Raw genomic sequence first — 14,098 nt, forward strand, 5'->3', positions numbered from 1 at the left:
AAAGCAGCGAGAGAGAGAGAGGGGCAGCGAGAGAGAGAGAGAGAGAGGCAGCGAGAGAGAGTGAGAGAGGGGGAGCGAGAGAGAGAGAGGGGGAGCGAGAGAGAGAGAGGGGGAGCGAGAGAGAGAGAGAGGGGGAGCGAGAGAGAGAGAAAGCAATTCTATATTTGCTTCCACTCTAATGGGACAATCTGGAAGAAAGCAGTGGCAAAAGGCTTGAACTCCGTGGAATTGGAAGATGACTAGCTGGCTCCAGGAGGAGATGGGGAAAGATAGATCAGTACTGTGGTAACCCCAATTAAATATGAAAAGTTATAGTACAAAAAGGAATGATTTGGAGATGCTGGTGTTGTACTAGGTGTACAAAGTTAAAAATCATACAACACCAGGTTATAGTCCAACAGGTTTATTTGGAAGCACCTGTATTGTAACTTTTAAAAAGAAAGGTCTGGGATTTACATATGAAAGAACTGAAACCAACATGGTCATTCTAAAAGATTTAACAAACAATCCAGGTCTTTTTCAATATATACTTTCAGTTGCGTCACACTGTAAACTTTTGCTATAAATTCTGTGTCTTATGATCTTTTATTCGACAATCATCTGATAAAGGAGCAGTGCTCCAAAAGCTAGTGCTTCCAAAAAAACCTGTTGGACTATAACCTGATGTTGTGTGATTTTTAACAAAAAGGAACTAATGCATTTTGGTAGAAAGTGTAGGGAAATCAGTGTGATTGCAGAGGCACATGTTTAGACAGGGTATAGAGAAAAAAACTGCTCAGAATACAGATAGAATAACTAACAAAATGTTGTGCCAGAAAGCAAAGTTATATTTTAAAAAAAAACAAACGCTCAGTATTATTTATAGGAACATGGAACTGATAAGTCAGGATTTTATGCTAAATCTGTACTGAACTATGGTCAGGCAACACCAACATTCTGGGTGATCATATTACTTTTAAAAAAAAGTTACTGGAGTGGAGTTTGAGAATACTTGCAAGCATGATACAAGAAATATGCTGGTTCAAGCTAAAAATTCAAAAGCGTCTCTACCCAGAGAATGGTTGGAAACTTGTTACAACTTGTCATATTTGAGGCAAATAGCAAACCAGATGTGCAAATGAGTGCACACCAACATATATAAAAACATTTCGGAACAGGCCATTCTGTTCCTTAAGCCAGCTTCAACTTTCAATAAGATCATGGCTGATCTGATAGCAACCTCAACCTGCACTCCCATCTATATCTGATAACCTTTTGTCCATTTTCTTAACAAGAATCTATCAATCTATTATCTATCTATGCCTTAAAAACATTCAAGAAGTCTGCCTCCACATCATTTTCAAGAAGTGTTTCAAAAAACACAACCCTCAATGAAAGAAAATTGCCTAGTTTCTGTTTTAAATGGGTGATCCCTGATTTTTAAGCAATGAGACCGAGCTTTAGATTCACTTATATTAGAAAACATCTTCACCCGATCATTTCCACATCTACCCATTCAGGACTCCTCAGTATCACACGAGTCTTATGATGCAGAAAGAGGCCATTCAGCCTTTTATGCTTGCAACAGCTGTTCAAAGTGTAAATCTCCAGATTTCCCTATTCCTCTGGATACAACTTTTATCCAAATAATCGTCCAATGCCGTCATATCTTTCAATGAACTCAGCTCTTTCTCTTATAAATTCCTGCAGATACAAAGCTAACCTGCCTAACCTTTCCAAATGAGTCAATCCATTCATTCCATCTCTTGATATGGTGCACCTTTATTGAATTGCCTCCAATGTATCCTTCATCAAATAAGATGACCAATGCTGTCAACAGTACTCAAGCTGCAATCTTACCAGAGTCCTGTTTAACTGAAGCATAAAGCCTCCCCTACTGTTCAAATATTTTCAAAATCGACCCATTCAGAGATGTCATTGCACAGCTATATGACAGACGGGACTTAAATTCAGGCTATAAAAATAGTAGGAACAGGAATAGGAACAGGAGTAGCCAGTCACCCTCATGGGCCTACTCCGACATTCATTCACAGTCCATCTTCCTGCTATTTCCATGTGATCATCAATTCCATGACAGATCAAGAACCCGGGCATATTTAGGGCTGACATAGACAAGGACTCTGTCCTGACAGCTCCCTGTGGCAAGCACCTCCAGACACTTTCAATCCTCAGAGAATAAATTCCTCTTCCTCTCAGTCTTAAACTGGCATTCTTTATTCTGAGACTATGTCCTCTGGTCCTACCACTGGAACACTGTTGTTTTTCCACAACAGCCCTTTAAACAACTGAACAGTGGCCTCAGACTTCTGTTTTTAGGTATTTTAACCAACCTGCTCATGTCATGACATACTTCCATGGCATGTGGGACTTCAATCCCAATTTCTTGGTATACTACCACTCTGCCGTAAGTGCCCTTCCTAATTTTGCATTCAATTCTGCTTGTAATAAATAAAATTCTATTAACTTCCACAACTACTTTTTGCACCTCCATATAAACATTTTGCAATTCACGAACTTATCTGTTGATTGTGATTTTCCTGAAATCCTCTCCCTTTCTATTTCCTAATTTATTATTCTTTCTGGTATGTTACCTATATCTTGAAGCTAGATGAAAAATACTGGTTTAATTCATCTGCCATTTTCTTATTTTCCATTATTAATCCCTTTATCTCACTTGGCATAGGACCATCATTCACTTTGTTAACTCTGAATATTTACAGAAATTCTTATTGTCTGTAAGACACCCAGCTGCCTCTCCATCTCAGAGCTCTGAAATCTTTCACCATTTAGGTAACATGCTTCTTTTTTATTTTTCCAGATAAATTGGACAGTTTCACACTTTTCCACATTATACTCCATTTGACACACCTTTTCTCATTCACTTAACCTATCTACCTTTTTGCATCCTCCACGTATCTTCACAGCCTACTTTCCCTCATATCTTTGCATCATCAGAAAATCAGACAAGCATAAATTGCAAATAGGTGAGGCTCCAGCACTGATCATTGTGGGGCACCACCCATCATGCTTTAACAGCCTGAAAAATAACATTTATACCTACTATTTGCTATGAGATAGTGAGGACTGCAGATGCTGGAGAAGTCAGAGTCAATAAAGCGTGGCACTGGTAAAAGCACAGCGAGTCAGGCAGCATCTGAGGAGCAAACAAATTGACATTTCAGACATAACTCTTCATCAGGACTGGGCAGTCCTGAAGGGTTATGTCCAAAGCATCAACTCTCTCACTGCTGAAATGCTGCCTGACCTGCTATACTTTTTCCAGTGCCACACTGTATCGACTTTACCTACCATCTCCTTCCCATTAATCAGCCAATCTTCAATCCATGTCAAAATGGTATCCCTTACACCATGAGTTTTTATTTTCTGAAATAATCTTTGATGTGACAACTTAATAAATGTTTTCTGGAAACTTAAGTACAGTACATCCACCAGATTATCTTTATCCACAGCATGTTACCTCCTCAAAAAACTCCCATCAAATGGTGAAACATGATTTCCCTTTCACAAAACCATGTTGACTTTTCCATATTACTCTGCCCTATTATAAAATATGTAATAATAAGTTCAACATTTGTCCCTGTGACATACATTAAGATAACTGCCTTGTAATTTCCTCTCTTACTAAGGATTTATATGTATTGTCTTATAATCTAAAATGGGACCATCCTCGGATCAAAGTCATTTTGGAAAATTGAAAACAATGCATCAATTGTCTCACTAGCCCTTTCTTTTAATGCCAGAGGAAGAAATCCATCTGGACCCAGGTACATGTTGCCGGCAATTCCAACAAATAACTCAATACCACTTCTCTGATGATTGTGGTTTTCCTGAATTCTTTCCTCTTTTTGTTTCCTAATTCATCTTTCATTCTTGGGTGTTAATTATACCCTCTATAATGAAGACAGATGAAAATACTGTTTTAATTCATCTGCCATTTTGTTACTCTCCATTATTAGTTCCCCAGAACACTTGGTATCAGACCAATACTCATGAACTCTTTAAATATTTACAGAAACTGTTTTTAGATTTTTTACACTAATCTTTCCTCTTCAATAAATTTTGGTCATCTTTGCTCTTTTTCATATTCTGTCTAATGTTCTGACCTATCTTTGTACAATAATATGCTTTTTCTTTTACTTTAATAGTATCTTTAACATTTCTAATTACCCATGGATAATGGGTATGTCCTTTGGAATACTTTTCTTTGTCATGAGAATGCATCTATTCTGTATTTGCTGCAACATACCCTTTTATTGTCTACAACAGCATTTCTATTGTCCTACCTTTAATTTGATTTGCTCATTCACTTCAGTTAAATACCAATTCAAAACATGCAAAAAGCTGAAAAAGAAGAGTGGGGAAAAAGTCGGTTGCAACTGGATTCCCCAGTATGTCAAGTACTGATATGGAGTGAATTGCAACATACAGGTAGTTTTCTCTGATGTGGTGGTTGCGTTCTTGTGTAAACCCGCATTATAAAAAATTGCACTTTAAAAACAGCGTTTAAAGTGTTGGCGATGTAGTCACGTTACCGTCAATACATGTTTTAAAAGTTGGAGTTTTAAAAGCAGTGTCCCAATTCATCAAACTCATTACAGTGAATTCACGTTAATGAAATTGTGCGTTATAGCAGAATGACCTGTATATATCTTCCAGCGCTTCAAACAATGGAGAAATGCTGTCTCAACCAAAGGAACAGTAACTTTCCCCTTCCCCATTCTCTTACTGTGGCAGGTATCTCCTAGGCACATTATGCCTTTTGGAGGCTGCCAATGCAGCAGACCACGTGGATCAGAATATCATGTCCATGATGGAACAGGGTCCCAAGTACGGTAATGAACTAGGAAACACAAAAAAGAGAAAATCCCATTGGCAGGGCTCTGAAGGTAGATATGTTTCCAAATGAGAGTCAATGAAATGAATGTCTGAGGAGATATACATAATTGCAGGTTATTTGGTTCACCCAGCTTACTCCACGTGTAATTGGCACTTTCAAAATAAAGACACCTGTGAAAAAAGGATACCTTATGCAAGTCACTTAATGTCCCTAAACTATAGGTTTAACTTAATCTACATTTCACCAACTAGCTTAATAGGATGGCCCATTCAAGAAACAGACTACTGTCCTTACCGCAGGTCGACAGTGTGGAGCCAAATCCTGCAGCTCCCGTTGAAAGGCTACCCTTTGTAGCAGCTGATGCGGTAGCAGTTGAGGATGCTGAAGATGTAGAAGGGGCAGAGGAATTGGATGCCAGCCACTCCCCAGACTCCATATCTGAAAAGGGAATCAAATATTATAAAAATAAAAGCAACAAAGAGTGCAGAACTCCTACTCAATTACTACTGATTTCTACTATTGTTTTCAAAAACTGCATGTCAATTAACTTCAGGAAAATTTGAATATGAAAAGTTTTTTTTAGTAAAAATTTTATATGACTAATGGAGGGTTTTGACCTCTCTTATTGAAGGACAAAGTGAGTTCTGATGATATAAAATTTCTCTCTCGGACGGGCAGGGGTGCCTTCCCTCCAAATAAATTTGGACTTACTATTCAACTTTCCAGCATTTTAAGGTTTGCTGTGTACAGCATTTGAACTCAAACAGGATGGTTTTCACAATAAATCACTTTTGATTTCAAATGCTGAATTACTACTGACTTGAATGTCACCATATATTTTAGCCATTTTAGACTCCTGACAAAATATTTGCAGCAACAGCAGGACCTTCATGTAACAGCAACTCCTTACATCCATTCATGCTTTCATCTACATAAGGCAACTCGAGATAAAACTGGATCCCTGTGACTGACTGTCACTTTGTGCACATCAACCAACCATTCTATTTTTTGTGGTCAGTCCTGTACTTGACCTGCTCTTCCCATATCCTGAGCTATCTGCATCTAGAACTCTCCAGTATATGGGATATTTATCTTTGCACATGAGCATTACTCACCTGCACACTGCACTGCCTACCTCACATTTCACTCCAATATTCACAGAGATTCACCAAATCCAGCAGGGAACACTAATACTTCCCCCCCCCCCCACTCATATTCAAAATTTTGAGCCTCTATAATAAAGTGCCACTGAAATGTTTAGCCAGTAGACTGTCACTCTGACCAGAAAAGCAACTTATTGCAAATGACACGAAAATTTGGCATTTAGGATGGGATCACGGATTTCCTCAGCTGAAGAAATTTGGATTAAATACATTTCTTGCTAACTGAGGAACTGAACTGTTGAAATGAAGGCTCAAACCCAGTCAAAATATGCTGAGTTGAACTCATGGGTGATTCGACTGAGAAAGCTATATCTGAAGAAATTATTGGGGCAGAGGTACTGTGACCAAAAACATTTTGATGTTCACATAGTATGGATAGAAGCTGTTTCGCACGGCAAACAATGATGTCGAAGTCCCGGATAATCCAGTTGCCATTTAGGTAGTGTGGGAAAGGAAAAGGGTGATCTTTTGACTGGAGCAAGCCTAGAAGTGCACAAGGTGGTCAAGAATTTACTCGGTCCAGAGTGAAAATACACACCATTGTCTGACATCTTGATCAAGCTTGCTCAGCACTACAACCCAAAGCCTTTGGAGACTGCAGTAAACTATTATCTCACACTCACTCCACAACCAAGAGTCCCTGGCTCCGCTGCCAGGCCAGGCCACCACCGGGCTACAAGTCCTACTTCAGCTGCAGATATTGCCTTCCCAGTGCCACCACCTTAAACAGTCCGCTGCCATTGGTGCTACTATTCTTGATCGCTGGAGTAGCTTTGCTGCAGCTGCCATCGGCCCAGAACAGCAGGAGAACCACCTCGCTGCCACTGCCACAGGCCCTGAATGGTGGGATAATGTCCTCACTGCCACCAGCCTCTTAATCGTCAGGAGAAGTCACATCCGCCACTTCACACGTGGCCCACTCTCACTGCCATGCCAGTGTTGCCGACCAATCCACCACAGAAAAGAAAAGAAAGACCAAAAGGAAAGGAAAACAAAGCAAAAGACAAAGAGCAGAAGCAAAAGTAAAACAAAGGAGGAAAGCAAATGGAAACAAATGGGCCCTGGGCAAGATCCCACGCGCAATCCTGTTGCTAAAATAACTCAGAGGCACTGCAAATTGGCAAGGGTGTATGAATGTATTGCAAATGGGTGGCTAACACAAATAGTGGATGAAAAAGTCAGACCATTTCTTTTTACACAAAGTAGTAAGTTATAAGTCAATAAAGGGCTATGTCATGATCACAGTTCCACAAGAGCTGCATGACTGACACTTAGGAATTAGCTGAATAGAATTCTGTAAGAAGCTACCTTTTGATGGCCAAGATTAGAGATAGAAGACACAGTGAAAACAATGTAAAGTATGTCAAGCTCAAACCCAGTCAAAATATGCTGAGTTGAACTCATGGGTGATTCGAGTGAGAAAGCTATATCTGAAGAAATTATTGGGGCAGAGCTACTGTGACCAAAAACATTTTGATGTTCACATAGTATGGCTAGAAGCTGTTTCGCACAGCAAACATACATGCAAACAATGAGGAGTAGGCCATTTTGCTTCACAGACCTGCTCTGCACCACTCAATAAGATCACAGCTGATCTGATTGTAACCTTAAACTCACATTCCTGCCTATCCCTGGTAAACGAGAATCTATTTGCTCTGCCTTTAAAATATTCATGGACTCCGCTTCCATCACTTTTTCAGAAATTGGGTTCCAAAACCTCATTTGAAAACAGTTATCATCAATACCTTTGTAAACATGTCAACAGTAGGTACAGTTCAGAAAAGCAACAGCTTTTCATTGTAATACATGATTTGGAGATGCTGGTGTTGGACTGGGGTATACCAAGTTAAAAATCACACAGCACCAGGTTATAGTCCAACAGGTTTAATTGGAAGCACGCTAGATTTCGGAGCGCCGCTCCTTCATCAGGTGGCTGTGACCAACCACCCAATGAAGGAGTGCCACTCCGAAAGCTAGTGTGCTTCCAATTAAACCTGTTGGACTATAACCTGGTGTTGTGTGATTTTTAACATTGTAATACATAGCGTTTTAAAGTGAGTTGAGGGGTTTCACACCAAACAAAACTTTAGCTTTTTTGTATTGTTTGCTTGCTGCTTATTGGTTTCCAGAGGAAAGTGCATCCAGCAGCATACCTCAGTTTTATTCAGAAGGATTTTGCAAAAGTCATAAAAAGGAACAGGTGTAACACACTAGAGGTCCACCACATCATCTTGTTTCCAATGGACCAGCAGTGTGAACAGTGCAACATGTAAAGCAGGCTCCTGTTAAAAAAAATGAGATATAAATTAAAATCAATTTACTTGGATCCCAAACTTGGCAAACTTTGTGTTTATTTATTAAAACACACCTCACACTATTAATGGCAGAATGCCAGCTGACTTGTTCCTTCAAAGACAGTTCAGAACAAGCTTTTTAGTTACTCAAGTCACATTCACCACAGTCAGTAGAAAAGAAACAATTCAGATAGAATCAAGTCAGGATAGGAATAAAGGGAGAGAAAATTTTCTTCAGTTAAAACAAGTTAAAGTTAAGAATCATGATCGCATGTGGTTACCAGGAATAGCGGTGAATATTATGTCATACTCATGCACATCTAGTCAAGATGTTTGCGAGGGGAAAGGTTAGCTTTATACTTGTAATTAATGTTTTACGTTTACAAAATTCATAAAAATGAATGAAGTTGGGAAGAATCAAATATGCTTGTTGAATCAGACTGTTTGGAAACTGTAGAGTAGCAGCAGTTACTCCAACATAAGTTGCCCTAGTAACTAGGTCAGCCAGACATGACCAATGACTGGAAAGTTCAACTGAATGTCAAGTTCAAAATTGGCCTTTGTTGGATATAACATCTCCCCAGACTCAGCTAAATGATGAATCAAGATCATTTCCCAAATTCTCAAAAATGTTTGGAAAGGCATTATCCACATGAAAATACAATCCCAGTGATTACGTTTGGTTCATGAAAAGATGAACAATGAGAAATGCATTAAGATTGTATCAAAGTCAAATGAGGGAGGGAGGAGTGTAACAGAGCCCTCTTGTGACCATTTGTATATCTATGCATATATTGCAAAACTGGATTGCACTCATTCTGTTATCATTGGCCATATTGTCCACACTCTGATTTTGTCTGTAAAAATATGAAAGCCCGAAGCAAAGTGCAATATTTTTTTAAAATGGGACAAACATATTTCACATAATAATAACAAGAATTATCAATCCAAATTACACCACGCTCTCTCATATAACAATACCATGAGATCTGCAACTTTTCTTGCAACAATAAAGTTGTAATAAATTCTTTGAATGAACACAAGAACTACCATAATATTTTATGACGAGTGGAGTAGTTTGTTGAACAGATTAGAATAAAAAGTGGAATTTTTTTATGGCCAGAATAGAATTCAGAAAGTAAAGCAGAAAACCCAGCAACAATATGTTTTTGTACATTTTAGTGTAAAGGGAAGTGAAAATCATAACTTCATAAACAGTGATTATACAGTTAGCCGGAACTAGAAACATGGCTCATTAATTTACAATTGAACCCACTCAGAACATTTAATAAAAGGTGAAAGAACTGCGGGTGCTGTAAATCAGAGACAAAAATAGAAATTAATGAAAAAGCTCAGCAGGTCTGGCAGCATCTGTGGAGAGAAATCAGAGTTAACATTTTGAGTTCTGAGGAAGGGTCACTGGACTCAAAATGTAAACGGATTTCTCTCCACAGAGGTTACCAGACCTGCGAAGCGTTTCCAGCAATTTCAGAACATTCAAATATCATTTATTCAGGGCTTCCCGAATTGGGGATTATGAGCCCAGATGAGATTTTGGGTGAGTGAGCTCCAAGGTAGCAATGGCTACCATGCAATTGGACTTATTTTTGACGTTTGCAGGACTCTTTCAAATGTCTTCAATTCTATCTATTGTGGGTGCAGCCCAATGGAGTACTCTTGGAGACCTAGCTGCTGTCATAAAAATGCAAGAAAAGTGGCTGCTCACATCTTTTTTTGGAGAAATCTTGTCTTTTCTACTCATTCCCATAACTCTAAACTCCTGTTCCGTCTCAGCAAACCTACAACTAAACAGCTCTCATACCCCAAATTTTTTCTGTGGGGTTACTTGAATTTTAGGGCATGAAATGGGTCACACTGACAAAGAAAATTGAGAAGCATATCATAGATCTATCATTTCAACCTTATGGTGTACTTCAACCTAATTTTGAATTGCTTAACTTTGCCTGCACTACTCTCCAATGTAGTTAGTTGTATTCATCTTCTTCCACAGTTGCTTTCATAACCATAGCTGCAATCATTTCCTGAGCCAGCTATGTAAAATAATCTGAGCCATGCTGCTCTCATAACTATTACTCACCTAAGGTACCACACTGATGTACATATATTCAGCAGCTCCCTTCTCCACAGCAAACTAACTATGGGTGTCTGGCAAAAGGAGAAGACTCAGTCAGCATTTATTGCCTAACCCTAATTGCGCAGAGGGCAATTATGCATCAACCACATTGCCGTGGGTCTGGATTCACATGTAGGCCAGATCAGGTAAGGACAGCAGATTTCTTCCTTAAACGACATTAGTAAACCAGATGGGGTTTTCTGACAATTGATAACGGTTTCATGATCATCATTATATTCTTAATTCCAGATTTTTATTGAATTCAAATTCCACCATCTGCCGTGGTGGGGTTCACATCCAGGTCCCAGAACATTACCTGGGTCTCAGGATTTACAGTCCAGTGATAATATCACTAAGCTGTTATCGCCCCTATTCATACTACTTTGCTTTTGTCTTCTATTCTTAAAGAGAACAGAGCAACTTTTTTTTTAAAACTCACTTTTCCCAAAGATTATAAAATAGAAAATGACACATTGTATAACACAAACTTCTGAATTCAAGAGACATATTGTAGAATTGTTAAGAATATTAGTGCAGCTCATTAGTATGATTTTATGTAAAAGTGCTTCAAAAGGTATGGCAACTAACTGTCATATTAATTGAAACTGACATTGAATGTTTCATGTTTACAGTTACACAGCTGTTGGTTTATTCTGGGATATACTAGAATAGGAAAATAGGAAAACAAAAATCGGATCTTCAGAAAACAAAACTTGTTTGTCCTTCTCGAAAAGTCTACGACCAGAAAAGGAGGACAGCATTTATTGTTAAAAGCACAATGGGTATTGTAATTGCAGAAAGGATTTTTGCATGAATACAAAGTTGGAAACAGTTCAGGTTTGTTTTTAAAGGTGCTCTCCTTGGCATTTGAAGAATTTTGCGTGTTTAATTTCAGGAATACTAACAAATATTCACGGGAATACTAGCGTCGAGGTTACATTACCAGACTAGTGATCCGCACCCCTGGACTTATGATCCACAGCCATGATTGCAAACCCCATGGTATCTCTTAAGCCATGTAAAATCAGTCAGTTAAATAAACTGGGAGTAAAAACTCAGTAACATTAATAATGGTGACCAAGTAAAAAAAATCTGGTTTATTAATACCCTTTTGGACAAGGAAATCAGCCATCTTTACTTCGGCTGGCCTATTATGAGATTCTAGACCCACAGCAACACACTTGACTCTCAATTTTCCTCTGTAAACCATCCAGTACCAAACTGTAATGACAACTTGACTATCACCACAGGGGCTACAGTGGTTCAAAGTAGCAGGTCACCATTTTCTTCAAAAATAAATAGGGATGGGCAACAAATATTGGCTCTGACAGTGATATCAGCACACCATGAAGGAATAAAAACAAGATGAGCCAAAATAAATTGTGAAATATAGCTTTTTGCTGAGATACAAAACTCCAAAATATACGACTCCAGCTTTTTAATTTTCAAAATTGTTTTATTTCATCTACTTTTCTAATCAATCTGTTCAGAGATGTTATCACACACCTCTGGAGCAAGTGGTACTTGAACCTGTGCTTCCCATCCAGCTGTAGGGGCATTGCACCCCAAAGACAGGTTTGTCATGGTGACTTCAGCTAGTATAGGAATTGAAAAGTTTTTTTTAGTATAATTTTATATGGCTAACCGAGCTCACCAACCACCTACATTCTGAGCATCTTAGCTATGCATTATAATGTCAAACATTGTAATGAATAAATAGAAAATAAATCTAATTGCAAAGAACAGCCTTTATTTTGAAAAGAAAGGCATCGCTTAGTTCCAATAAATAGTGCCCTTCTAGTTCAGGAGATGCTCTTCAGACGCAACTGCCAGAATAAGGCCATTCTAACAGTTGTCTTCTTTCCTCCATTCCTTAAAAGCAGATGCAGTCAATCAGTCGGTAGTATCCTCACAGAAAGCATACTGATCATTTATTTATATTAATTCATGCAGTGCGGATGTCACGAGCTATGCCAGCATTTACTAACCTTCCCTAATTTCTCAGAAGGCAGTTAAGTGTCAACAATATTATTGTGGGTCTAGGCTCATATATTGATCAAACCAGGTAAGGATGGCTGCATGATCACCATGAAGCTAGCTTTCTATTTCAGTTTTTTTTATTGAATTCAAATTTCACTATGTACCTTGGTATGATTCAAACCCAAGTTCCTCCCAGACCAGTAGCCTGGAGAGACAGGATGCCTACTTGCAGAGCACTTCAGAGAACATCTCTGGGACACCCGCACCAACCAACTCTTTGGCCCCGTGGTCAAACACTTCAACACTCTCACTCCGCCAAGGACAAGCAGGTCCTGGGCCTCCTCCATTGCAACTCCCGAACCAAACAATGCCTGGATGAAGAATGCTTCATCTTCCACCTTGGGATCCTCCCACCCCACAGCATCAATGCAGATTTCACCAGTTTCCTTATTTCCTCTCCCCGCACCATATCCCAGTTCCAACCTTCCAACTCGGTACTGCCCTCATAACCTGTCCTACTTGCCCATCTTCCTTTCCATATATCTGCTCCACCCTCCTCTCCAACCCATCACCATTGCCCCCACCTCCATCTACCAATCGCACTCTCAACTATCTTTCCCCCAGCCCCACCCACCTCCCATTTATCTCACCACCCCCTTGGCTCACAATCTCGTTCCTGATGAAGATCTTTTACCCAAAACATCGAATCTCCTGCTCTTTGAATGCTGCCTGACCTGCTGTGCTTTTCCAGCACGACACTCTCTACTCTAATCCCCAGCATCTGCAGTCCTCATTTTTGCCATTTTGAATGTCTAGTCCAGTGACATTTCCACTATACCACTACCCCTCCATATTCAGACAAAAGGATTTTAAGTAATTTCCGCTCTTGGAACTGAAATCTGCAATTAGCTACAGGATTATTAAATGACTATCCAATTCAAATGCTAATACATTAACTCAATATAATAGAAATAGAATTCAAATCCTATGTGAGTGGGCATGAAAGCACAATGCAGGTAAATGGTTGCTACCAACTGTAAAAATTCAAAGATGCCTAATCCACCCGTTAACCACTGACTAATTTTAAGCTGAGGAAGGTGAATCAGTTCCCCAAGTTTCAACCTCCCTGATTGGCAGCAAAGATTTAAATACTTTTCCATGACTAAAATGAAACCAACTGTTTTCACCAGAAACAATAAGGAACCAATTAGAAGGTTCTCTCGAGTGAAAGAAAAAGCAATTTTATTATCTGCCAACCCAAAGAAAAATGATAAAGATGCAACATTAAGCATATGTCTCTGGGAAACTGTGCACTTGAACCTACATCAAACACACACACACACACACGTACAAAGAAGTAGAAAGCCAAAAGGGGATGCCATCTGGTACAAACTGAAGATTAAAGAATACACAATTTAGAGTCATGAAGCATAAATGTTTAACCTAAGACCACGGTTTGTCAATCAATTTCTAGGACCATTAGCAGTACAGAAAATTTCAATTATCCTTTAAAGTTTTCAGCGCCCTGATCTTCATTCCCATTCAGTATTGAGCATTTTTCTTTTTACTTAAATGAGAGAGAGAGTGCGAGTGCGAGTGAGGGTGAGCGAGTGAGAGTGCGAGTGTGTGGGAGAGAGTGCACAAGAGAGTGCGAGCATGTGTGTGTGTG

The 14,098-nt window shown here is 39.1% G+C and overlaps 1 protein-coding gene across 14 annotated transcripts in view; it reads right to left on the bottom strand.

Moving 5' to 3' along the window:
• The window catches only part of baz2ba (bromodomain adjacent to zinc finger domain, 2Ba), a 356,283-nt gene that overhangs the window by 170,530 nt on the left and 171,655 nt on the right, over positions 1 to 14,098 (bottom strand). For all 14 annotated transcript variants that reach the window (XM_043693834.1, XM_043693833.1, XM_043693828.1 and 11 more), the window contains one exon: positions 5,153 to 5,296. In XM_043693834.1, the coding sequence (XP_043549769.1) occupies positions 5,153 to 5,294 (142 nt within the window). In that variant the 5' untranslated portion in view covers positions 5,295 to 5,296. The remainder of the gene's footprint in view (positions 1 to 5,152; positions 5,297 to 14,098) is intronic.

This window comes from Chiloscyllium plagiosum, chromosome 7 (genome assembly GCF_004010195.1).
Source record: "Chiloscyllium plagiosum isolate BGI_BamShark_2017 chromosome 7, ASM401019v2, whole genome shotgun sequence".
In the NCBI taxonomy this organism is placed as follows: Eukaryota; Metazoa; Chordata; class Chondrichthyes; order Orectolobiformes; family Hemiscylliidae; genus Chiloscyllium; species Chiloscyllium plagiosum.